A 27,741-nucleotide genomic window follows, 5' to 3' on the forward strand; every position below is an offset into this window, starting at 1 on the left:
AAATAAAACAGGTCACGAGATCATATTTTGGAATTTATTACTACTCCACTCTATAATATATCTATGACTTTTCTACTTTCATTATAGTTAAAATAAGAATATTTATATAGAGACCCCTTAAACTATTGTCAAATATTACTTTGACCTCTTAAAAAAAATGGTACAAATTAGCCCCTTAATTATTGATTACATAAAACCCTTAACGGCATTAACAAAACACATTTAATTACCAAAATGTCCCACAATCTCTGTATCATTTTACCACTTTCTGTCTCTATATTCTTATGATTTTTTGTATGTGTTGTCGGTGTATTGCATCGGTGACGAAAAGATGAGAAGTCACCAGCTTCAACTTCTGAAAGGGACGATGACTTCACTTTGTGATGGGGATTGGCTCCGTTAACACAAAGGTGCATTACTTCAACAATAAGGGCAAGAAGACACAACGGCAGTTACTAGTGATGGTGATCTCATGGTCGTTTGTAAAGATGATTGTGTCAATTTTGTGGGCCAAGAGAGCAATTGGGTGATTGATTTCAGTGTTTCTTTTCATGTGACTTCTCAAGTTGATTTCTTTACTACCTACACCAAAGGAGATTATGGGTGTATTCGAATGGATAATGAAGCTTTGTCTAAAATTGTTGGCATGGGTGATGTTTGTTTGGAAACAAATTTGGGCTGCAAGTTGTTGCTTAAAGATGTGAGGCATGTTCCAAACATTCGCCTCAATTTGATCTCTACCGGAAAGCTAGATGATGAAGGCTATAACAACAAATTTGGTGATGGAAAATGGAAGCTCAAAAAGCGATCTTTAGTGGTGGCCAAGTACAAGAAGACTCACACACATTACTCGATGTAAGGAAAAATTTGTAAAGGTGTTATCAATGCACTTAAGGATGATACTTTTACTGAATTGTGGCACAAGCGGCTTGGGCACATGAGTGAAAAGGGGCTGCAAGTTTTGTTCAAAAAAAAGCTTCTACCTGGTTCGAAAGGTACGCATATTAAAACTTGCGTTCATTGTTTGGCGGGAACACAACATAGCGTTTCTTTTCATAAAAATGTTGCTTCTAGAAAAGAAAATGTTTTGGAGTTGATTCATTCGGATGTTTGTGGTCCTTTGAAAGTTAGAACACATAGTGGTGTACTTTATTTTGTTACTTTTTTTGATGATTATTCAAGGAAAGTTTGGACTTTTGCACTAAAAACTAAAGATCAAGTTCTAGATGTGTTTAAGCATTTTTAGGCCATCGTTGAACCCATACCCATATATTCATACAAAGACACAAATCACACAAGGCATCCTAAGCATTATGTCTTAGCCTAAGGACCCTATTGTGACACGCGTCACTCCCACAAGCCCAACGTATTCTAGCCTAGGCTCTGATACCATTTGTAACGCCCTGAAATTCTCTCACAAGAATATGTCAAGACAAAAACATGAATATACCCAAAAATTATCTTTTTCATTGAATTAAGAGGTGAGGGATTACAATTCACCAGGTACAATCCTACAATATTCAAAATTCATACACCAATTCAATGAACTAGATTGCCTTACAAAATATAAGCCTCTAGGGTGTACAATAACAATGAAATAAATTAATAGTCTTGCTACAAAAAGTACGCATGAATCAACTATTTCCAAAAGGAGCTACTACTTGATCCCATCCATCAACGAGCTGGTGCTTCGTCAATTCCTGAAAAATAAAAATAGGGTTGAGTTATATGCCCAGTAGGAACACATTTACCAAAGTAGTTAATCCTTTGAATAAGATTATGGTATCCTTACAACAAGATTTTACAAAGAAACTTATCCCCATATGCGATCTTTAACAGTCATATAAATTCATAACAACCAAACAATGACAATTACTGATCACGTCATGAATTACAACAATTAAGCATTCACAACCATAAAAAGCAAGCCATGAGTCCATCTGTAAGAGTCTAATTTAAAACATCCTTTTTCTTTGTTCTAAAGACCGCCTCTACATTTTTCGGCTATTATACGGCAGGGAGTGGACAGCCAAAGAAAATCATCTGTTTTTCCATTTCTACCGGCTATTATATGATTGGACTGTATGGACACCCAAAAACCATTTTTTCCACATTTGTCTAGCGATAAGCCTAGACATGGCATTTGGGCACCTTTTTAAACTCCCCATGCGGGTACCAACACAACACCACATTTTCCAAAACCGACTCTTACCCAGACTCATGCACAATCAACAATTCAATCACATTTGTTCCATCCACAAGCATCCAACATCGCCAAAGAATGGAATGCCACACAACATTCACGGAAAATAACATCCACATCTTTCATTCCTTCATTATTTATAACATTTCATGAAGTAAAGTAAATTCCATTCAATTTGGTGTTTTCTACTTAACTTGAGAATTTAGGGTTTCACCAAATTTGGGGGTTTGTCTCTTTTATCATAGATATGGGTTTCAACAACATTTATATACATGTTTTGAGAAGAGAGTGTAAAGAAATTTCAAGCAAGAGTCAAGTAAAATAGTTGATTTATGTCACTACAAGAAAAAACACCTTTAGTGACCACCTATTTTTAGTTGGTCACAAAAAGTATGGTAATCTGCCATCAAAATTTATTTTGGTCACAGATGATGGTGTTTTAGTGACCAACATTTTTTTGGTGGCTAATAGTTAAGTATTTGTGACCAAATACAAAATGTGGTCGCCAAAAGTGATGGCGGGAGCGCGAAATAAAAAGGGCGGGACATCAATCTTTTGGCTACCAGTAGATTTTGGTCACAAAAACAAAAAATGATACGCACTACGTCGTTTTGAAATTCTTAAATAAAAAATATGTTTCTGAGCCTTGATCTTCCCTCATTGTTGCCCTCTTCCTTCCCTCATTGTTGCCCTCTTCCTTAATAAAAAAAAGTTTCCTGTTTCCTTGAGCTTCCGATCGGTTCATCAAACCCTACCCACCATCTCCTCACTTCGTCCCCTGGGTTTGCCGCTCTTCATCTTCGCCTCCACCTTGTACTTACCAGGTTAGTGTCTCTCTCTCTCTCAATCTCTCTCTCTGTTCATGTATATATATATATATAATCGATCGATTGACCATCCTTTTTCATCGTTGCAACTCTTCACTTCCGATCTGTTCATGCCTATATCTATGTCTATGTCTATATCTATATCTCTATTATTTGAGTTTCATATATACTTTCTGATTTTTTTTTTAATCTCTATCATTTGATTTTCATACATAGAATTTCAGATTGATTTGTAATCGATCTGTGCTTCTCTCTCATTTTTCTTTGATTTTCATACTTTCTTTTTTTCTGAAAATTTTCTCCTTTGTTTGTTATTTTTTTCTTTTTTCTTTTTGAAACAATTTTAATTTTTGAGTTAATTACACTTTTCACCTTCTAGTTTGATCTAAATTTTACTTTAGTTCCTATAATTTCAATTTGAACAATTTGGTCTTTATATTTTAAATTTAGCTTCAATTTGGTCCTTTTGTCTTAATTGGAGGTTTTAACAATTTTAGAATACTTGTCAACTTTTTAATGTTTCAATTTGGTTGTTCCATCTAAATTAGATGTTAAAATTAACAAATTTGAGACCCTTGCTAATTTTTTATTTTTTCAATTTGACTCTTCTCTTCCATCTAAATTGAAAGTTAAAATTAATAATTTTGGGACACTTGTTAATTTTCTAAGGTGTATACGTAGACAAAATTAACAAAAATTTAGATAGGAGAACTGAACTAGACTTAAATTATAGAGAACAAATTATTCAAATTAAAACAATAGAGGAGACTAAAGTAAAATTTGGGTAAAACTGCAGCGTAAAAAGTGTAATTAACCCTTAATTTTTTAGAAAGGATAAAGAATTTATTTGACGAATTATTTTTAAAAAACACCTATGATATTCATTTTTTAAGAAGCACAAAAAAGTTAGGAAAGCAAATTTTGTACAAAAATAAAAATGATAAGAAAATAATGGACTTTTTTGAAATTATTTTTGTTATTTTTTTTATTCCAAAAATATGAAAAACAAAAACAAAATAAACGAAAACACTGCCAAACAAACTCGAATTATTGGTGGGAATTTTCCCTTACTCTATATGTCTTAACACCTACTACCAGATGGGGCAGTGGTCGATTATACCTAAAAGTGGTTATAATCAATAACTTAGATAATTAGTTTAAATCCAACTGTTGAAAATAGAGAGGTGTGAACCATTTGATCATAAGTCTGTAATCAATATTTTTATAGAAAACACCCAAATAAATAGTATTTAATTTTGATTTGACAATTTACTATAAACTCGTTCTAAACTCGACTTGTTACCTATTCTTTCTTTCCAGCTAATTGAGAACTTTGCATTCTATAAGATGTGACTTACATTTCAAAAACAAGTGATAAGGATTGCCTCCACAATCAATTGTAGGTTGTGTGGATCATGAATTTTTTATAGAAATTTAAAAATATAGAGAAAAAATTTCGCTTATATTTTATTTATATTTTCTCACGTTTTTTTTTTCCTCTCCCAAATTTTTACTCAAATTTATAATTCAAACACAATTATTATTATTATTATTTTAATCTTGATCTTGGAACTGTAGGAAGCTAGCTGTGTGCATGGGAATTCTAGGTAAGGATATGGAGTATGGACAATGACATTTCGTTGTAAACATATGGGAATTTTAGGTGAGTATAATTGACAATTAAGAGTATGGAGGGATAGATAAGTCATTTTATAAGTGCTCAAAATGCAGTGTTGCATTCATATTAAAGGAAGTCTCAAACAATTATTTCACTATATACATATAGGGATTTTAGGCGAGGATGTGAACAATGACATTTTATTATAACCGATGATCAAGAGTTACTCTAGGGACATATTAGTCTTATTTATAGAAGTCCACTGAATACAGTGTTGCATTCATACTGGAGTAGTGATCAATCTTTGAAAAAAAGTACTACCCAAGTAGTGCTTGTGACAAATTCCAAAGATTTTCCCTGAACCCAAACATGTGCAAGTGAATTTAAAAAAAGAAAAAAGAAAAGAAAAAAAAGTAGATGAATAGAGAAGGAGAAGATTACAGTGTCTATCAAGAACCTAAGTATAGTGTTTGTGAGAAATTCCAAATATTTTCCTTGAACCCAAACACATGCAGGTGTTCTCAGGAAAATATTAAAGATATATGTGATGAGATATCTTCACCTGTATAAGATTTTATTTTATTTTATTTTGTTTTGGGTGGGAAGTTTAGAAAAACCATCATCTCTAGTTGAACAAACAAACACTAGGAGAAACTGAAAGAAATATAATACCCCATGGTAGTTAGGCCAATGAATCTATAGTAGGAAATCAAAGTCAAAAACTTGAAAAAGCTTATCTCACTTACCTAATTGTTGTTATTAATTTGATTTCCACCAAACATCATATATCATCATTTAATCCGCTCATCAAAATGCAACATTAATCTTTTAACAATTTAATAATTAGATGTTTTTAATTTATTTAACTTATTCTTACCTCCTATGTTGTAAAAAAAAATTATCACTTCGATAACTTCTTTAAAAAAAAAAGAAGCAAATAATCCTATAAGTTGTACACAACAAATAATTTATTTGACAAGTCTATAAGATGAAGATATGGTTCATTCAATATATATGTACACTTTATTAAAAAGCATTCCCACCATTCCTTTCTTATGTATATATTGGATATTCTCTTTTCTCTCTCCCTATTGGATATCCATAGTGTTGGTCCTAGGTGATCCTTTTTGCACTATAAAAATGTTTTAAGATGTCTCTGTTTTAAAATGTTTTAAACAAATATTTTAGTTTGGTATTTGATTTATTAGACTGATTAATTTAAAGAATCAAGTTCATGGATCCCATTTGTGTGGATCTCTTTTGTATTGGCAACTATTTCCCATTGGGCAGTGGCGAAATCTTCAATAACTAGATTGTGGGTGTTGGTTAACTTGATTGATGATTGCTTATCAACCACCAATTTAATATTAAAAATAAAAAATGAGATAGAAACCGATCTTGTCTTCCATTCTGTTTGTTTTCTTGCAATATATATATATATATATATATTGGGAAATAACAATTCAGGATATATTTTGAACGTTAATTACAAATCTGTCAAATATATGATGCAGATGAGCATTCATTATGACTTTAATTGTATTAGGTGGTGATGCAGATGATAGAATGATGATGCCCTTAAAATTTTAATCTGTAAAATATTTTTTCTTTTTTTAAAGTAGAAAATATTATTTTTTCAGTTAATATAATTTGGTTCTTTGTGCTGTAGCAGCAGCTTCATGCTGCAGCAGCAACTTATTGTTGGTTCTTAATATTTTTTTTTTCTTCTTTTCTTGGCAGCAGTAGTAGTGTTCAATATTATGCTTATTGAATACTAAAACAACCATAATGGAATCAATAACTATTATAGTTGAATAATATAGGAAGGAATGTGAGATTTGATGCTTGCCTAAAGCGTATAAATAACTTTTTCACCTTATAACAAAATTAACCTCCAAAATAGGAATAAAATTCATTTTTAGTTAATTGGTTTTTGCTTTATTCACCTAACATAATCTTCACTTTGTAGGTCACCAAATATGGACAAGAGTTGGATGTCAATTAGGAATAGATTGAGTTCGGAGTATAGAGAAGGGGTTAAGTCATTTCTCCAATTTGCAATGACAAATGTTGGCGTAGATAATAGAATTCGTTGTCCGTGTATGGATTGCCTAAATTTTGAACATCATACCTTTAAGGATGTGGAATATCATTTGATCCGAAAAGGGATATCACTTTCATACAAGACTTGGGTGCACCATGGGGAAACTGTTTCTGTCAATCAACCTCGTGTGTGGAATAATGACAATGACATTGAAGGTGTTGGTGATGAAGGGACAACCAATGAATGCCTTCACGTTGAAGATGAATTGTATGATATGTTAGATGACTGTCACATGGCGCATATTTTTGATGATGATGAAGAGGGTAAGCAGAATGATAATGAGCAAAGAGAAGATGGACGAAACTTTGATAAATTGTTAGAGGATGCTCGTCGTCCATTATACCTTGGCTGTCAGAAGTTTACTTTGTTATCATTTGTCGTTAAGATGCTTCACATAAAAGTTTTAAACAAGTGGAGCAATAAGTCTTTTGACATGTTGTTAGGCGTATTGAAAGACCTTTTACCAGAAAGTGATCAAAAGGTTCCATGGACCCTTTATGAAGCGAAGAAATTTTTACGTGATTTGGGTTTAGGATATGTGCCTATTCATGCATGTAAGTATGATTGTGCTCTTTTTTGGAAGGAAAATGCAAATTTAGAAAATTGTTCGATTTGTAAGGAGCCTAGATACAAAATGAATGATGGCAAAGGTAAGAAGATACCTCATAAAATTTTGAGATATTTTCCGTTGACACCAAGGTTGCAAAGATTATACATGTCGAGAAAAACAGCTGGAGATATGCGATGGCATAAAGAAAAACGTGTTGATGATGGCATCTTAAGGCATCCAGCCGATGGTGAGGCGTGGAAGGATTTTGATAGGCAACATGCTGTGTTTGCCCAAGAACCACGTAATGTGAGGGTTAGGGTTGGCCACCGATGGTTTCAACCCTTTTGGAAATTTGAGCAACTCATATAGTATGTGGCCTGTGGTAGTTATGCCTTATAACCTACCACCGTGGAAGTGTATGAAGCAACCATTTTCCATGATGTCATTGCTTATTCCTGGACCGCAAGCACCCGGGAGAGATATTGATGTTTACTTGAGGCCATTAATTGACGAGTTGAAGGAGTTATGGGAAGATGATGTAGTTACTTATGATGCCTCAACTGGGGCAAGTTTCCGAATGCATGCAACTGTTATGTGGACTATTAATGACTTCCCTGCATATGGTAACTTGTCAGGGTGGAGTACAAAAGGATATTTGGCTTGTCCCAATTGTAATGAGAATGCATCATCACAACGGTTAAGAAGTAAGATAGGATACACTGGTGCTCGCCGATACTTACCTGAAGACCATCCTTGGCGAAGAAGTAAGCTCTTTAATGGTAAGGCAGATGATCGAGCAAGACCTTCAGAGTTGTCAGGGGAACAAATTTTAAATCAATTGGATTCAGGAACATTTAAACCATTTGGGAAGCATCCAAGCAACCAAAAAGAAAAAGGGATGAAAATACCGTCTTGAATTGGACAAAGAAAAGCATATTTTTCAAATTGCCTTACTGGAAGACACTCAAGTTACGACATAACCTCGATGTCATGCACATAGAGAAGAACATATGTGATAATTTAATTGGGACTTTGTTGAGCATTGATGGAAAGAACAAGGATACGGAAAAAGCACGCATGGATTTAGAGGATATGAAAATTAGGAAGGATTTGCACTTAAAGAGGCGCGCGGATGGGTCCTTTGAAAAGCCCATTGCATTGTTCACATTGTCCCTAAAGGAAAGACAAGGTTTTTGTGAGTTCTTAAAATCGATTAGGTATCCTGATGGGTATGCAGCAAACATCTCTATGTGTGTGAGCACAAAGGGCGGCAAGTTATCCGATTTGAAAAGCCATGATTGCCATGTCCTTATACAACGACTTCTTCCTATTGGAATGTGTGGGTATCTTAACAAGGACATTTCTATTGCATTGTTTGAGTTGGGAAATTACTTTCAACAGTTATGTTCAAAAACAGTGAGGGTGAATGATTTCAAAAAATTACAAGAGAGCATAGTACTCATACTTTGCAAGCTAGAAAAAAATTTTCCACCTGCATTCTTTGATGTGATGGTTCACTTAGCTATTCACTTGCCTCGCGAAGCCATTCTTGGAGGGCCAATGCAATATCGATGGATGTACCCTATCGAAAGGTATTTTTATGCTCTTTGATGTGAAATTATATTTTTTTTAATATTATAGTATACCCATATATATGGTTTATATAATAATTTCCTATTATTTGTTGAAGATTACTCAGGATTTTGAAAGGGTATGTAGCAAATCGAGCTCACCCAGAAGGTTCAATTGCAGAAGCTTACATTGTCAAAGAATGCCTAACTTTTTGCTCTATGTATCTTGGTGGGATTGAAACCGTATTTAACAGAGAGGAAAGAAATGAAGATGGTGGTGATGTTGGCTCAGGGCATTCAGTTTTTTCACAAAAAGTCCGTACTTTTGGGCTCACTCAAAGGGCAGTTGACGTGTCTGAGAATGAAAGAAAAGTGGCTCATTGGTTTATCTTGTATAATAGTCCTGAAATTGATGAATATCTAGAGTATGTTCTCATTTAGTTAAGTCTATGCAAAATGCTTTTCATTATGATCACACTCAAGTACTAATTATTCACATTTGATTTTTCAAGTAGAGAACACAAGAATCAGTTACAAAATGCAAATGTACATGACATTACAAGACAACAACAAGAAGAATTTCCTAGGTGGTTCAAAGAGCGGGTAATATATAAGATACATAGATAATATGTAACCTCTCATCATAAACATAATTCACTGTTCGTAGATTGATATTAACATCATGCATCCTTGTCACATGTTCATGTAGATAAATCAATTACGAGCTGAAGGATCATCGGAAGCAACTGATGAGTTGTGGTCATTAGCTAATGGTCCTAGTCCAATAGTGAATATTTATTCAGGTTGTATTTGTAATGGCATTCGATTCCACACGAAAGAGCGAGACAACCGTCGTAAAAGTCAAAATAGTGGGTTGGTTGTTCAAGGGGATCATCATGGTATGTCAATTGATTTCTATGGTCAGTTGACTAAAGTTTGGGAAATGACATACATGTTCGGGCATCGAGTTGTGTTGTTTCAATGCGAATGGTTTAACACTGGTAGCAACAGAACATTTCGCACTGAAACACATTTGAAAACCATTGATGTAAGAAGCCGTTGGTATCAAAATGACCCATTTGTCTTGCCAAGCCAGGTGCAACAAGTTTTTTATGTCAATGATACCAAATTAGGTGAACATTGGAAAGTCGTAGAGCGATTTCAACGTCGAGGAATACGGAATGTGCCGGAGCTTGAGGATGTAGATCCTGATGATAATGAATTGCCTATTCCGAATGATGTGTTCCAGCAGGACGAGACCACTGAAATTGTCCAAATCAACATTGCAAATTCCATTAGCAACACTTTACGTAGGACTGATATTACACCTGATATTATTCCAAGTCAAGTGGTTCTGCAATCTAGTACAAGTGTACATGTAGAGGGTCCAAACAGAGATGATTTTATCTGTGATGATAATGATCAACATTCAAATGATCCTAGTGATGATGAAGATGAATTTCATAGTCATAGTAACTCGGATACAGATGATGATATAGAGCCTTGATTGTAATATCCTTTGTTTTTTGCATTATCAAGTCATTTTCATTGTAATGCTCTTGATTGTAATGGCATGCACTTGTTAATGAAGACATGTTTAGTTACAACAAGTCTGGAATGTTGTACCTATTGCTTCATTATGGTCCATTTGGAAACATCGGAATCTGTCTGAATCTGTTTGAAGCTGTGTTTGTTCTACTGTCTCCTCTGTGTGCTGCTGCTGAAGTGCTCTATGTTTTTTTTTCTCTTCTGTTTGGTGATGCTGCTGAATCTATCTGAATCTGTTTATTAATCTGAATCTGCTGAATCTGTTTTGAATCTGCTGGTGTAATGCTGAAATGCGGCTGCTGCTTGAATCTGTTTTTTATGCTTCCTGCTGGTTTCTCCTCTGTTTTCCTGTTGGTTTTCTTCTTGTTGGTTTCTCACCAACGGCTATATTACTAGCGGATGTTTGGGCTAGCTCATTGGCGCCAAGTTTGTTTGGTTTTAATAGCTATGCTCCTGATGTATTTGTGTTCATTATATATAATCTTATTTTGTTTGTTGATAAAAAAAATGAAGACATGTTTAGTGATGATTCAAATTGTAATGAATTTTTTTGTTGACAATTTCTTGACTTGTAATGTGGTTCTAATAACACTATTAGGTTATCTTATAATTTCATAAATTGTCGTGCATTTTAAATTTTTACTTTTGGTTGCTTACAATTCATTTGTTAGATACAAAGACTACACAGATGCCACCTAGGCAAGCCACTAAGAGGAGGTCGACGACCTCAATGTCAGAGGCAAACCTGGTTGAGCTCCCAGCTGCATCTCCTGTGGATGCATTTGCAAGTCTATCTCCTGTGGATGCACCTCCATCTTCGCAAACAGTTGATATTGGTAAGTGTTTCATCCTTTGTATAGAACAATTTTTTTTTTGCTCCTGAAACTGTAATCAATGTTGAGTAGTTACTACATGCTTACTCTTTTTTGAGTGATTATGATTAAAAATTTGTTAGTATTGAAGTATGACTCTGTGAGAGACAATCTGTGAGAGACAATCTGTGAGAGACAATGAAAAAAGAGATCTTTGAAGTCACAAACGGCACCTAAAAGATAAAGTGAGAGACAATTAGTCAATAAAGAGTGCAAGGCATTTATTGTTTAGTAATCCAGACAGTGTATCTTCAACTGCTTGTCAGCTGGTGCTGTCCTTTTTGTAGATTAACGAAACTCATTTCAACTGTGTGATTGTTACAGATCTGCTGCTTCCGAGTTTGGAAATTTTGGAAATCTTTCTCAGCAATTGTATCTTGAGATACAAACCAAACCAGCCCAATATGTTTGCAGCCTTTCTTATCTGTAAAATTAAGAAAGAAATGTTGTAATGGTAAACATAGTTTTTTTCCCCTTTACTATTTTCCTTTCTTGTGGTCTGTGTTTGCACTTTGTAGTTGGAAGTTTTGAGCATAAGCATGCCTTTACCACACGAACCTACAAGCTTTACTTGCACCAGATTACATGATGTATTCTCTACTGTTTCAGATGTAGTGAAAAGGAGACTTCATATGCTTCATTCACATATGTCTTTTCTGGATTCACAGATCTTTGTATGATTCACATATCGCACATCAATTTGGAGTAAATTGTTTCTCTTGCATGTCATCATATAAATATGAGCTTGATCTAGCAATTAATGTCAATTCATTAGGCCTTGTTGATTGTTGGCCCTGTTGGAACGTGAATAGAAAGTTTCAAAACTTCCACTTAGTTGTGTATTTTTAGTATATGTGCTTGTCCCGCATTGTAGCATGGCTACAATTTTTAAATTGTTTTTGTTTTTATTTTTTTATTTATTATTTGTTTTCTTAACCGTTATTGGGTATCAGTTCTTTGGCCAAGAGTTTTATCTAATGAGAAACATACCTTAACCAAGAGGTGTGTTTTTTCACGAATAGATATTTGATTGTCTATATAAGGCAATGAGATCTCTCTCACGTTTTCCACACCAGGAAACGCATAGATCTTTTCCTCTCTCGTCTTTAATTTTCCTACATAATTTCATGTATTGTTTTGGGTAACTTCTATCATAAAGGGTTTTACATACCTTCTATCTAGTGTGTGCGAATGTTACAAGGCCGGGCAATGATTTGAGTTGAATCTTGGAACTGTTGATTGACTGTCAATACCTTCGCTTGGGGAGGCAATAACAACTTTAGGCCATCGAAATTGCGCTTCTCTAATCACATGCCAGTTTTCTTATTTTTTTATTCTATATATGTATTTATATAAAGTAATTTATTATAATGTCTTTGTATGTCAAATTTTTTTGTAGGCCCAACACTCAGCTCAATTATGAGTGACATGTTAACCCATGGTTTAAAACCAAAGAATAAAACCGAGCTTGATATTTCATACCATACATCTCCCTGCATGGATGCCTTGCTGCCCATACCATACTCTGTGGCAAAGAATCATAACAAATCATGTTAATTGCCCAAAGATTTTAGGCTTCAAAAACTAGGAATGATCTTGATATTTCATCTCCAACATGAAAGATGAATTTATTAGCATCCCCAATAAATATATGGGTTGGAGAAAGATGCACTTAGTTACCTGGAGCAACATTGCCAACATTTCCTTTTATCCCAATTGAACTGATTTTATTTTGAGAACTAGTGGGTAGGCTATGATGGGTAGGCTATGATCAGATAATAGATGTGCTACTCCAAAATCACCCATGCGTGCAGTCATGTCATGATCCATCAGAATATTACTCGGCTTCAGATCACCATGAATAAGTGCTGCTTGGCAGTGATGGTGAAGATACTGTAGTGTAGATGCTACCTCCATCGCTGTTCTTAGTCTCTGAGTAAGACTTAAACTTCTTTGGTGGTCTTGCTCATCTTCACTTTGGTGTAGCCACTCCTCGAGGCTTCCATTGGGCATGAACTCGAAAACTATCGCCTTGAAATCATCGCCTTTGGAATCGATGCTCGAGCAAGTAGTGATTATCTTGATGAGGTTCCGATGTCGGATACCTCTCAAAGCATTGCATTCTTCCACAAAACTCTTGGCAGCTCCTTTCTCTGTAAGGTTGAGCACCTTCACAGCCACAGTCAATCCATCGCTGCCCAAAACCCCTTTATAGACAGAACCATAATGTTCCTCGCCAATCAATTAGGTGGACGAGAATTTATTAGTTGCTTGGAGAAGCTCTGCATAAGAGAACTTTCTGAACTTTTCATCCACAGGTATCGTGGTTGGAGAGCTTCTTCCAAGTCTTTAGTCGACAATTTCCCAAACTAGGAGGAATGTTGCCACTCAATTATTTGTGTGCAAATACAATTGACCCAACTGTGTTGTGTTTCCAAGATCGGCTGGAATTTCCCCTGAAATTCTATTATCAAACTGGCGAAGATCCTCCAATCTTTCGAGTTTGCCAATACCCACTGGAATTTCTCCTGTGATTGAGTTCATGGAGATTACCAACCATGTCAGGCCAATTAAATTCTTTATTCCTTCAGGGATGGTTCTTGATATCTGGTTTGCTCCTGCAATCAGCTGTTGAAGAGTAGTTGAAAAATTAGCAATCAAAGTTGGTAATTCACCTTTGAACCTGTTAAGGCCTATGTCCAGTTCCTGGAGGTTGCTGCAGTTAGTTAAAGAAGTTAAGAAGCTAAATCTTTCTGCTTCCTTGGGAGGGGAAAAAAATTCACATAGTGAACTACAATTTAGTCAGAGTAGGGTTTTAGCATGACAAAATTTATAAGAATATATTTTTACATGATTCGACAATAAGACTATTTCATTAGATAATTGTTAAAAGAAAATTTCTCTAATATATTTCATCTGATGTACAGCAACATCAACCTATTTAGCAGCAGCCTATAATAGTGTTTCATTTTGTGTTTATAATATAGGTCCATCTGTAAAGCGAGTACGAGGTCCAACTAGGGGTAAGAACAGTAGTAGACTCATCAGCCAACATGGTGGGAAGAAGCTTTTTGTTGGAGTTTCTATTGAGAGGAGGACATTTGTGGGGCTTAATGCCACCAAGGCCGCTAACGAATTGGGGGCACAAATTCGATTGCAAGCCCCATTGCAAGGAACAAAAAATTGGGAGGACGTTCCACCAATCATTCGAGCAGCTATTGTACAATCCTTGCGGGTAATTTAATTTTTATAGTTGTTGAGATTGAAGTAATTAATATATAAGATGTTTAATTTTCATTTTATGTTTAATTGGGACAGGATAAGTTTGAGATTGAAGGATATGATGAGAGTCCACTTCCACAAGAAATAATTGACACAAAGGCCACACATTTGTTCAAAGACTGGCGATATCATATGCATGAACATTACAAAGAGTTGGTGAAAGAAGGTACAGATCCTTATAGTAAACCATTTGTTGGGGTGAGCGAAGAAGATTGGAGATACATGATTGATGAAGTGTTTCTTGGTGACACACACAAGGTAATTAACTTAACAGTCATGGATGTTTCTTTTAATTGCACTGCAATGAATAACTCAAAGGTCCCAAGTTTCTTTGAAATTCAAATAATATACAATTATATATGAGACAGAGTAAGGAAATTGCAGAGATGGAGGGAAAGATATAGGAACCATGCTTGGATATTGATTTTTAAGTCAATATTTCTATTGCATTGTAGAAACGGTCAACAAGAAATATAGCCAACAGGAAAAAGTTACCCTATAATCACACCATGGGTTCAAGGTCATTTTCAGCAGCAATCTCAATTGAGGTAACCTATTTTTTGTTTTAAAACTTATAGTTAATGCTGCAATTTTTTTATTAACAATATTACTAAGCTTGCATTTTATATGTTTCATGTAGGGAATTGAAACTGGAATGGAGCCTCACATTGTAGATTTTTTCAAGACCTCACATTGGAGTAAAAAAAAAAAAAGATTGGATTGAACCAGTTTGTGCGGAGTTATATGTAAGTATACCTTCATTATATTTGTTATTCATAGTCCTATATAATGCTTAACTAGTTAGTGTACTTGTAAAATAGGATAACTGTTGATCTTTTTTTCTTTTTTTTTTCTTTTCTTTTTTTAACACAAACAGGAAAAGATGGACCAACTTCGTGAGGAATCTTCACAGCCTGGAGCAACCCCGCTAACACAGGAGGAAATTACTGTTCAAGTCCTTGGGAAGCGTTCAGGGTATTTGAGAGGTTTCGGGGTTGGTCCAAAGCCGTCTTCTGCATTCAATTCTACAACTAGGTCACAAGCACGTGATGAAGAGGTTAAGGGCCTTAAAGAAGAGGTAGCATCACTGAAAGGGATAATTCAATCATATGAAGGACGCTTTGAGTAGTTTGAACACTTTATGAGACAAATGCAGGGCAATGGTAGTGGATACGACTCTTTTGATGAGTAAGTACTATTGCTTTTGATGGTTTGTGAATACTTCTGGGATTTGCTTCAATTTATCAGCTCATAGATCTGATTTGACAGTTGATCTATGACTGTCGTGTTGGCATCCATTCATATGATGGTCTAATATTGATTTGATTGGTTTCATAGGTTAATTTCATTCGGATTTAGGTACATAGTTGGATGGTTGGGGGACATAGGTTGAGGTGCCTTATTTTCAGTACATGACTTGGTATTAAATTATTGGATTTAGGTACATAGTTACATTTCTATGACTGTTTTGTTAGCTTGTTTGGTTCAAGAGGCTTTATCTTGTTAAAGGCTACTTTATGTAAAGGTAAAGTTAAGAGGTGCTATGTGTATAAAGGAGTAGGTGGTGTTTGCAGATGATGTTGTGTTTTTCTAATATTAGTTAATTGGTTTGTGTTGCTTTGGATTGCTGGTTGTTTGTTTTTTTTTTTCTCTGTTGGTTTCTCACCAACTATTGAAGCTTGTGTTGGGGAAAGACATGGCTGAGAATCCTGAATGTCCACACACAAATAAATAAATACATTGTATCTCTCCTGAAAATTTGAGAAATTATAATTTACTCAATGTTTGGCAAAATTACACTATGTTTTCATAATATTTTGATTCACGTTACAGTTGTCCCTACAATGTTGACTTAACAGAATATTCTACTTACAATCTATACATGGATAATAATTCTATTTACATAGTTAGGGATTGAACTAGTGATGGAGGAGATAATACACGAACTGTAAGGATGGTAATAATGTGGTGGTGTTGTGGTTTTTTTTTTATTTTTTATTTAGAAATGTAAACAAATATATTATTATTAACAATGCTTTCTTCAATTTTTTTTTTTTTTTTTTTATTGCAGGTAGCTAGCTAGCTAGAGGCGTAGTCATGCATGTTTATGGATCTGAGTTTGCCGATGCATTAATTCTAAGTTGTGCATATATATATGTGGAGTTTTTGAGATACTTCGCATCGGACAAATATGACATGCATTTGAAATCTTTGATGTTTTGTTAAATATTTTTTGATGTCATGAATTTATTGTAAGGATGGATGGTTATTTTGGGCGTGTAATGTGTTGATATTGACAGGTGGTTGTAAATATATTAATTACTAAGGATGGATGGTTATTTTGGGCATGTAATGTGTTGATATTGACATGTGGTTGTAAATATATTAATTATTATTTTGACTTTATAATTGATGTTTTTTTTTTTTTAGATTGGATTGGTATATTAAAATTGATTGGATGGACATGAATTATGTATTAATTGCAAATGTATTATAGGTATTACAAAAAATTTAGCATTATATTTAAAAGAATCAATTTTGAAATTAAAAGTTTTTTTGCGACCAATATGTTTTTAGTCGCAATAAGGTTCTAGGAATTGCCCTTTCTGTGACCAACAACATTCTGGTCGCCAAAACTTTTCGCGACTAACATCTTCGTCGCCAATATTCACTTTCTGCGACTAGAATTATTCTAGTCGCCAAAAATCAACTTTTCGCGACCAAAATCTTCGTCGCCAATGCTCAATTTTTTGCGACTAGAATTATTCTGGTCGCCAAAAGTCCACTTTTCGCGACCAAGAACTTCATCGCAAATGCTCACTTTCTGCGACTAGAATTATTCTGGTAGCCAAAAGTCCACTTTCTGCGACTAATATTTTCGTCGCAAATGGTTATCTTTCAGCGACCAAATTCAAGCCCCTTCCGCGACCAAAGAATGTTGTCGCAAATGATGATTTTCCGCGACCAACTTCACTTTTGATCTCCAAAAACCTTCTGTGACGGACTTTTGGCGACCAAATTGCGACCAACTTTTTTTGGTCGCTAAAAACTATTAGCGACCAGATTTGACCTTTCTGCGACCAGAAATGTTGGTCACGAAAAGTGTTTTTTCCTGTAGTGTGTAAAACATGGAAATAATCCAACAATATTCTCAAATGGGCTCATAAGTCACAACCACACCATGAAACCTCTTCAAAACAAAGAAATACTAGGTTAAAAGTATCCCTACCTAAATAAGTAGAAGAAAAATGAAGCCCCTTGAAGAATCCTTCGCAAAACCAAATCTTAGTGGAATAGAAGGTATTTTAGAGTGAGAAACTAGGGTTTTTTGGAAATGAGGAGAGAAGAGGGAAGATAGAAATGAAAAGTGTAAGGAATGATCTAGAATCACGTTTTTAAAGTTGCTAAATTCGTGCAATTTGCTCGAGTGCCACCTTTCACGCTCGAGTGTAAGACACAAACTTAGAGGCCCTCTCGAGCGACGAATCTCTTGCTCGAGCGTAAAATGACAAGTCCCAGAAGTTTTGCAGAGCTATAGGGAAACAACTGGGAACCAACATTCTTCGCTCAAGCGCCACTTCCTGCGCTCGAGCGCCTTGCCTACAAACTCAAAAGATACTGGGAGTTAAAATTTCCTACTCAAGTGCAACTTTCTACGCTTGAGCGGACCCAGAAACAAAAGTGTCACACCCACCACTATTGGTCACTACATCCATCCACCTTCTATCTCCGACCACCAAATCTGGCAACTCATCAAATATATTTCACTATTTTTTTTTTATTTGCTTTTAAAATATTTTTGCATACCAAATAAGTTTTATGTTTTTATTTTTTACAAAAATAAATGAAAACCTATTTCTTGTTTTTTGTAAACTGAAAACGTTAACAAATAAGGCCATATAGTTTAGAGGGTAGAGTGAGGCTTAATGATAGTTTAGGGGGTAAAGTAACATTTTATTATAGTCTAGGAGGTCTTGGTGTAATTAACTATGTGCTAAGTACTTTGGTCATAAATAACCAAAATCTTGGCTCATGACCCTCAATCTCACGATTTTTTCGCAATAGAAGGACGAAGGGGGTGTATGGAATACATTTTGATAATTAAAGATATTTAATTGTACACTTTTTTAGTTCAAGGAATCAAACTGATATTTGGCAATAAATCAAGGGGTCTCCATGTAAATGCCCTAAGAAAAAGACAAAAGGAAGGAAAGCAACATCTTATTCTCTTCGCAAGAAATTCTAGATCAAAGAAGTATTCGAAACGAGCTCTATGTTCAACTTTGTTTTGTAGTACCCTACCTCCAAGGAAAGTTGAATCCTCACTATGTCCTTAAAATACATCAAGGATCCTCTAGAGTATTTTTTTCTTAAAATTTTTTAAAATGATATATTGTGTGGTTGAGATTTAATACTGAAAAATTGATGTGACTTGTCATTAAATCTCAACTACACAATGCACTACTCTAAGAAATTTTAGGAATAAAAAACTCTAGAAAATCCTTAAAATAAGTTTAGTAGTTCATCTAATGGATGATGAGGCCAATCAAATGTGGCCTCGTGGCGCCAAAAAAAAAAAAAACCGATTACATTGTCCTTCTGTCTTTAACTTTTCTTTCCCTATTCGACTTTTCTGAATCCTTTCTCTCTCAAAAACTCTGCTTTACTAAATTGCTTCTAAGTCAGTAACTTAGTAGCTCAGTAGTACTCAAGGAGTGCCTGACGGGATGTTGGGTTGATGGTATTTCCATAACTATTGCCAATCTTTTGGCCACAACTGGAACGAACTCATTTGGAAACAATTATTTCCAGGACTCGATTGACCTACCTTGTTTGCCCTTTAGACTGTGAACCATCAAAAGGACACATAAACATTGTATTTTCTCTTTTTTGTACTAATTTTTTTTTTTTTTTTAATCGGTAAAAAAGAACTTTATTGATGGAATAAAACCAATACATAGTACAAAGCGAATTACATCAATAAAGAAAAAAGAGAGGTGCAAAGGCATCATAATGAGTTAAATCATCCCAACAAGATTAGCACCATCTAACTCATCCTATCATTTGCTAATTGTATACATGTGTGTACCTAACAACGTAAAAGAGTTCTTAAAGATTCATGTACCTTTGTTTTTACAATTCTTTTGATTGTATTTACTTTATGTGGTAATGCCTAAATGATTACTTTCAATATTTTGCTATTGGGCAAAAAATGATAGCCATGGAAAATCAAATAGTAATATTTTGACAAAACACTACAATTTATTGCTGAAAGATACCGATAATATTATGTAACAATTTTTTGGGTAAGTAATATTATTTAACAATTATTAATTTATTTAAAAATAAATCACCCAAGACCCAACAACCTGCCTCGTTATTGTAGGCTACTTAGAGAACATGTTATAGAAATTCTAACTTTACTTGTGAGATCCTAAATAATAATGTTAAAAATATAGAAATCAGACATAGAATCAAATACAAAATATATATGAATAAATAAAATTTTACAAAATTTATTATGAAATTCAATCCTAAAAAATTTAATTTATTAATATATTTTTGTGCTTAACGCTATATTTAATTTTCATAGTAACAGACTCGTTCAATCCTAAAAATGTATTGCATCAATGCATGTCAGCTCCTCTATCTTAGGTCTCGTTTGGGAATAGGTTAATTTAGTAATTTTTGGCTATTTGGCTAAAATATGAACTAAAAAAAATTAGTATGTTTGGGATGACTTTTTGGCTGTTTACGAAAAGAAGTGCAAAAAGTAGAGAGAAAAGAGAATCTTTAACTTTTTTGTATGTGTTGTTAACTTTTTGACTAATTTAATAACTTTTTGACTTTTTGACTAAAAGGAGGATTCCCAAACGAGGTCTTATTCACTACCATTAGACTCAACATTTTATTATTACATATCAAGTCAATTCATAGTCCGGTTTACAAAAATCAGTATCAATCTTATTCACCGTTCTCTAAAAATTGAAACTAAATCTAACCACTAAAATTATGTAATCAATTCGAATTAAATTATTTAAATACAGTTTAGTTCGATTTGAAACTATGATTTCACATAATTTGTTTACAAAAAAAAATTATATAATATTTTAAAAAAAAAAATTCAACTTATCATAAATTTTATAAATAATAACATATCCATCAAACAAACTACTCTCATAATATTCACTTGTTAAGCAAAAATATATAATATTAAACAAACATTGTTCAACATTAATCTGTCATGATTTTTCGAAACATAAACTTTTAAAACATAAATATATGTATCGTTCTACCATTAACTTAAACAAAGGTATCTAGCCAATGAAGATATATTGTTTAAATTATCTACCAGATTAGACTAGATGGATTTGATTTGCTTCGTCCTAAATTATAATACACACTAAGTAAATCAGATTTTGTCTCTCCACTATCTAAGAAAGATGAATCCACCTATCTTTGTCATTAGAAAATTCCGTACTTCATTAATATGAAACACTAAATAAAAATATCACATAATACTCTCAAACTATTTAATAATTAGTCGTGATAAGATGGTACAGAAAGGGACAGAGACTTTCTTAAATCTTCAAACATGGAAGGCTAAGAAGACTAGCTTGAGAGAGAGTTGAACCTCTTTGCTGGCCTATAAAACTACTTCCATATTCTCTTTGCCATAAGCATTAATCCCACCATAGAGCGAGAGAGAGAGAGAGAGAGAGAGAGAGAGAGAGACAGAGACAGAGAGGGAGAGAGAGAGAATGGCTTCCAGATCCATGTTAGAGAAGCCTCATGCAGTTTGTATACCATTCCCAGCTCAAGGCCACATCAACCCCATGCTAAAACTAGCCAAACTCCTCCATTACAAAGGCTTCCATATAACCTTTGTGAACACAGAGTTCAACCACAAACGCCTCCTCAAATCCCGAGGCCCTGACTCACTCGACGGCCTCCCCTCCTTCCGCTTTGAGACCATACCCGACGGCCTCCCGGAATCCGATTCCGAAGCCACCCAAGACATCCCCTCCCTCTGTGAGTCCACCTCCAAACACTGCTTAGCTCCCTTTAAAGGCCTCATCTCCAAACTCAATGACAATGTTGCATCGAACGTCCCACCAGTCACTTGCATAGTCTCTGACTCCACCATGTTCTTCACAATCACCGCTGCTGAAGAACTAGGCATCCCCCATGTTTCTTTGTGGACAGCCAGTGCTTCTAGTTTCATGGCTTACATTCAGTACCACTTTCTTATCGAAGAGGGTATCATACCACTCAAAGGTAGTAATTATAAGCTACTTACGTTACATACATAAACAAGTGCACACACATGTATATTTTCATGTTTACACAAGTACATTTATATATGCAAGCAGTGACAAATAGAGAATTTTAACACGGTCAAGTCGCACTTTATCCCATTGTGAATGACCCCCCGTCATTTTAGAAATAAGAAAACCAAAGTGCACCATTAGCTTCTGCTAGCAGCACCTGTAAATACATTCACACGCAAAGCACCATCGCGCTCTACATAGTTATAGTTACAACTTCAATTAACACCACCCAGCCAAGCTTTCACCAAGGGAATTTTTTTTTTATTTTTTTTCCTAACATACAAACATGATAGGAACATTGGGGCAGGGGGGATGAATATCAGAACAACGAACCCATCACCACAAAGCTGATCACAAGGAGACGGTTGGTTTGACATTGATGGGTGGGCACTACACAGTTATGTTTCTTTGGCCAAATTCGATTAAGCACGCAACCTAAAGGATTATTCGTTGTCTATTATATTATAAATGTAGATACCATATATAGCAGACCAAAAATTTATCCCTAATTCAAACTTTAACCAATGTCCCACTGACCCAACCACTCAATCGATCAAAAATCAAGCAAAATAATTGAGAAAAGACATTTATATATATGTGGCATCAAAAAGTTCCAGATTTGGACAATCAATCTATGAGCTATACATATGCTAGTGTAGCACTATGAGTATTGGTTTTATTGTTGGCCATTAAAGTTCAAGAAGCTTGAGTTGATTTTGTAGGGCCGTGGTGGTGGGAAAGGGAGGTTGGGCTGTCGCGAGAGGCGGGAGGGAGTGCAAATGATTGTGTGGGATGAGGGAGGGATTGGAGAGGATGTAGGCGAGAGACAGAGAGAGGGAGTAGAAGAAACAGAACAATAGAGACCAGGAGAGAAGAAATAATATATATTTTTTCCTATAAATTTGAAGGTGTATAAAGGATACGTCTTAAAAATTAGCAGTACTCTTTATTATTCAAACCACATAAGCTTGTATGTTTATTTTCAAATAAATATGGGGTCATCCGCACAAGGACTTAAACATGGAGGCAAAGTGAAATTTGTAACTTCATGGATGAATGTATAAGTTATTTAAATATATATATATATATATATGTATAGGGTAAATTATGCAAATAGTCCCTATAGTTTACACGATGTATCAATTTGGTCCCTATAGCTTCAATTTGCTCGATTTTACCCCTTAATTTAACGGATTGTGTCATTTTAGTCTAATAAATAACAGTTGTTAAGTTAATTTAACAGAATGTTAAACAATGTGTCAATTTGGTCCCTATACTTTACACGATGTGTCAATTTGGTCCCTATTGTTATAATTTTCTCGATTTTGATAGGGACCAAATTAAAACATTATTTGACTTTCCGTTAAATTAATTTAACAACCGTTATTTTTGGACTAAAATGACATAATACGTTAAATTAAGGGGCAAAATCGAGTAAATTGAAACTACATGGACCAAATTGACACATCGTGTAAACTATAGGGATTATTTGTATAATTTATCCATATATATACAAGCGTATATGCAATTAAAATAGTTTATAAACTAAGTTCCACAATATTATTAATATTATTTTGCCAATTAGAAAATATTCTAAACTATACCACTACAATAGGAGAGGTTTTGAAACTTGTGGTGTTCCCCCAGCCACAATAGGGGTGGGCAAATGATGTGAAAAACCAGTGAATCAAACCAACTTGGCTTTCATAGGATGGGTTGGTTTGGTTCATGAAAGGCATTGCACCATTCTGGATCTTAAAGTGACCAGTATGACCAAAACGAGTTGCTTCACTGGTGGGCCTCGGGATAACTTAAACGGACTCGAAAACCAACCATATAAATAAATTTTGAAAAGTGTTTGAGTGTGTAAGGCGTATACTATATGCACTTATGTAAATTCTCATACATATACATAAGTTACCTCACAAAATTGCGTAAAATCTCATAAATATACGTAAGTTGTAATTTCTCAAATTTTTATGAATTAACTTACATATGTTTGTGAAAACGTACGTAATTTTGTGAAGTAACTTGCATATATTTGTAAGAACTTACACAAGTGTATGATATACACTTACACACTTAAGAATTGCCACAAATTTTATACCTTTTTTGTAAATAGTACTTCCTCCGTACCATAATATTAGTCCCTTATTCCATTTTTCATTGTCCCAAAATATTAGTCCCTCTTCAAAAATCAAGTACAAAAATAATATAAATTTTCTATTTTGCCCTTCTTTTAAATTCATAAATAATATAAAAAGTACAATTATGACATTAATATTCCCCAAAAAATGTACTATCAAGGGTAATTTTGGAAAATCAACTTTTTTAAAGTACAATAATTGTACTACCAAAAAAAGTTAGATTCCCCAAAAGAGACCATTATTTTGGGACGGAAGGAGTATACACATATTTATGTAATTGGTTCTGATAATTTATTACCATAAACATTGTTGCATTCAATCATCTAATATTAAATTTTTCTATAAACTGTTTTCTACAATATGAACGATCCTAAATTCGTTTGCATTAGATTTTCTCAGTTTTAAGAGATCATTGATTCGATTCTAGGGCCAAAAATTTAGAATTGATCAAGGTCGATTCATTTCTAGGTTTGGCTCTAAGTCATACCAACCATGGTTATCAGAATCCCGATCCGGATTGTGTAAAAAACTCCTTATAGGTAGGATCTTCCGATCCTGGTAATGGGATCTTATAGGATCGTAGAATCTCGATCCGAATCTGATCCTATCCGATCCAATTTACAAGCCTTGTTTTGTATTGTATGACATATTTTATTATAAATTTTATATTTGTTGTCTAAATACCAATTTATGTGGTCAAAATAAATAATAAAAATTAAGTATTATTGAATCAAATAGACTAAAAAAAAAAAACTAGGAAACAAACATTCAAATATTGTGGTAATTTAAGAAAATTAAATAGTCGGAAAAACAAACTTAGCTTTTGCGGAGTCTAAGGAGGGTAAAATGATTGCAACTTTATCCCAATTTTTGGAGAGATTATTTTTGTGACTCGAATCCGCTCCACCAAGGATGCTAACGACAAACCTTATCATTCGACTAAGCTACTCTTTTGAGTTCTTAATCTATTTTCATATCCAACTTTGTTAAATATTTTTTCTTTACTTTTTATGCATTATTGTAGATTGTAAAGTATTTTATTATAGAATTATTCTTCTTCGGCACCTTCTTTTTTGATGAAATACAAAACTTTTACCATCGAGTTTTCTATTGTATAATATTATATGTACATTTTACATGAAGTATTGTATTTTTCACAATATCTTCACTTCTTTTTAATAGAATATAGGCTCATTCTGTGTATACTTTATAAGAAATATTTATTTAAATTAAATTATTATGTAATTTATTTTTTTCGGTAGGATCTTACGATCCTCGATCCGATTCTACGATCCGATCCTATAAACATCGCTAACGATCCAACGTAGGATCCCGATTTTAACAACCTTGATACCAACATGACTCATACTCACCCATTAGGTACATCCCTGCATAAGCTAGTATGATGAGCATATATTTATACCAAGATATTATTTGTATATCAACATATAAATTCAGTAGTCGTTCAAAAAAAAAAACATATAAATTCAGTATGGTGTTGCACTTTTTTTTTAGACATGGGTGTTCAACTGTTGAAATTACCATTTTTGTGATGTGCAGACCCGAGTTATCTCACAAATGGGTATTTGGATATGGTTATAGATTGGATACCCGGTATGCAAGGTATACGTCTGAAGGATTTCCCAACCTTTATTCGATCCATTGACCCTGATGATATTATGATTAAATTTGTGTTGGACGGAAGCAAGGTCTCTCACAAAACTTCTGCAATTATTTATAATACATTTGAGAAATTGGAGCACGAAGTTTTGGACGCACTTTCATCCGTGTCTATTCCAATTTACACCATTGGACCTTTACACTTACTTGCGAATCAGATCAATGATGATAGTTTGAAGTCCATGGGATCAAATCTGTGGAAAGAAGCACCTGAGTGCTTAGAATGGCTCAACTCTAAAGAACCTAACTCTGTTGTTTATGTGAACTATGGAAGCATAACTATAATGACACCAAATCAACTGGTTGAATTTGCTTGGGGACTTGCTAATAGCAATCACACCTTTCTGTGGATAATAAGGTCTGATCTTGTTACCGGTGACTCAGCAGTTCTTCCACCGGAGTTTGTGACAGAGACCAAAGAAAGAGGCCTACTTGCAAGTTGGTGCCCACAAGAGGAAGTTATCACCCACCCATCTATCGGAGGGTTTTTAACTCACTGTGGGTGGAACTCCACTCTGGAAAGCATTTCCGGTGGAGTGCCAATGATCTGTTGGCCATTTTTTGCAGATCAACAAACCAACTGTTGGTCCTGCTGCACTAAGTGGGGAATTGGAGTAGAGATAGACAATGATGTTAAGAGAGATGAAGTTGAGAAGCTTGTGAGAGAGTTGGTGGCTGGAAACAAGGGCAAGGAGATGAAGAAAAGGGCCATGGAATGGAGGAAAATGGCCGAAGAGGCCACTACGAGTTCATCTGCTTCATCTTTTTTGAATCTGGAGAAAATGATTAAGCAAGAGCTTCTCTCTCCAAAACATTAGAGTAATTGGAATGAACATAGTTTACAACTATGTTTTGTCTATTCCATTTCCATATATTGTATTGTTTTGGGATGGGTTGTTTAAGACTTATTGTTTGTTATTGGCATTGAATTTAAAAATAAAAAATAAAATGCTATATGCCACTATTCAACTCTTCAAGATCATATCAGACAAACAATGTGGGATTATCAATTCTCAAACTTTTTAACTTCAAATCTTTTTGTCGTGGTATAATTTTAATCATACAATCATGTATCACTTAAAAGATGGAGGCAAACATGATTGTCTTTAGAGGGTTTTTTTTTTTTTTTTTTTTTTTTTTTTTTTTTTTCAATCAGTAGGGGATTATTTATAAATATTTAGAGAACTACATTAAACTAGACAATCAACTATATAAAAAAGTCAAACGACACATAGCTACAAGCCCAACACTAACAATCATTACAAGAAAGAGCTGATAGGAAAGGAAAAATGATTAGTACACAACTTTCTCCCCCCTCTCGAATTGACCAAATGAGCTAGCGCTTTCTCTCTCCAAAAAGACTCGCGTACATAGCTAAAGGAAAACCAGATCTATAGAAGATATTATTCAATCAATCACAATTACTGAGTTTGTACTTTATTTCTATAAAAGGATGCCAATTAGTTAACTATGGTTATAACTAACCAAACCAATCCAACTCTAGTTATAACTGCCTAACTAATTCTGTTGAGATGACTGGGCTCTCTTCTTGACTTTGGCTCAGCTCCTTATCATGCCCCCTCAAGCTTAGGGGAGTTTGAAAGACCATAAGCTTGTGCTACAAATACTAAAATCAAGAAGAATAAAGTGGTTTGGTGAATATATCAGCAAGTTGATCCATAGAAAAGATGTGACAAATATGAAGCTTCTTTGCTGCAACTATTTCTCTAGCATAATGGTAGTCCACCTCAATATGTTTGAACCATGCATGAAAAACAGGATTATTGGACAAAGAGATGGCAGACATATTATCACCCCAAAGAGTAGGGACTGGAACTGAGATATGAAGATCAGATAAAAGAATACCAAACCAGCTAAGTTTAGCAGCGATGTAAGCAAGAGCCCCATATTCGGGCTCAGTGGAAGACTTGGATATTGTAGATTGCTTCTTAGCAGACCATGAAATCAAGTTGGGACCTAAGAAGACACAATAACCAGTTGTAGATCT

At 34.4% G+C, this 27,741-nt stretch overlaps 2 protein-coding genes across 2 annotated transcripts; both read left to right on the plus strand.

The window, feature by feature from the left end:
* Positions 1 to 6,627: 6,627 nt before the first annotated feature.
* On the plus strand, positions 6,628 to 8,218 carry LOC114308923 (uncharacterized). Its single transcript, XM_082876267.1, has 2 exons — positions 6,628 to 7,603; positions 7,689 to 8,218. The coding sequence occupies exons 1-2, from the start codon at positions 6,628 to 6,630 to the stop codon at positions 8,216 to 8,218; spliced, it is 1,506 nt and encodes a 501-aa protein (XP_082732393.1).
* Positions 8,219 to 21,121: 12,903 nt separating this feature from the next.
* LOC114315220 (7-deoxyloganetin glucosyltransferase-like) lies at positions 21,122 to 26,705 on the plus strand. Its single transcript, XM_028261795.2, has 2 exons — positions 21,122 to 21,853; positions 25,614 to 26,705. The coding sequence occupies exons 1-2, from the start codon at positions 21,337 to 21,339 to the stop codon at positions 26,549 to 26,551; spliced, it is 1,455 nt and encodes a 484-aa protein (XP_028117596.2). The 5' UTR covers positions 21,122 to 21,336; the 3' UTR covers positions 26,552 to 26,705.
* The last annotated feature ends 1,036 nt before the right edge of the window (positions 26,706 to 27,741 follow it).

This window comes from Camellia sinensis, chromosome 6, assembly GCF_055761805.1.
Source record: "Camellia sinensis isolate YWXY chromosome 6, ASM5576180v1, whole genome shotgun sequence".
In the NCBI taxonomy this organism is placed as follows: domain Eukaryota; kingdom Viridiplantae; phylum Streptophyta; class Magnoliopsida; order Ericales; family Theaceae; genus Camellia; species Camellia sinensis.

What these genes read in the sequence shown, in the direction of transcription:
- LOC114315220 (XM_028261795.2), top strand. Translation starts at nt 21,337, where the DNA reads ATGGCTTCCAGATCCATGTTAGAGAAGCCTCATGCAGTTTGTATACCA. An exon ending in GGGTATCATACCACTCAAAG is followed by an intron (nt 21,854 to 25,613) that starts GTAGTAATTATA and finishes TGTGATGTGCAG; the next exon opens with ACCCGAGTTATCTCACAAAT.
- LOC114308923 (XM_082876267.1), top strand. Translation starts at nt 6,628, where the DNA reads ATGGACAAGAGTTGGATGTCAATTAGGAATAGATTGAGTTCGGAGTAT. An exon ending in TGTGTTTGCCCAAGAACCAC is followed by an intron (nt 7,604 to 7,688) that starts GTAATGTGAGGG and finishes GGCCTGTGGTAG; the next exon opens with TTATGCCTTATAACCTACCA.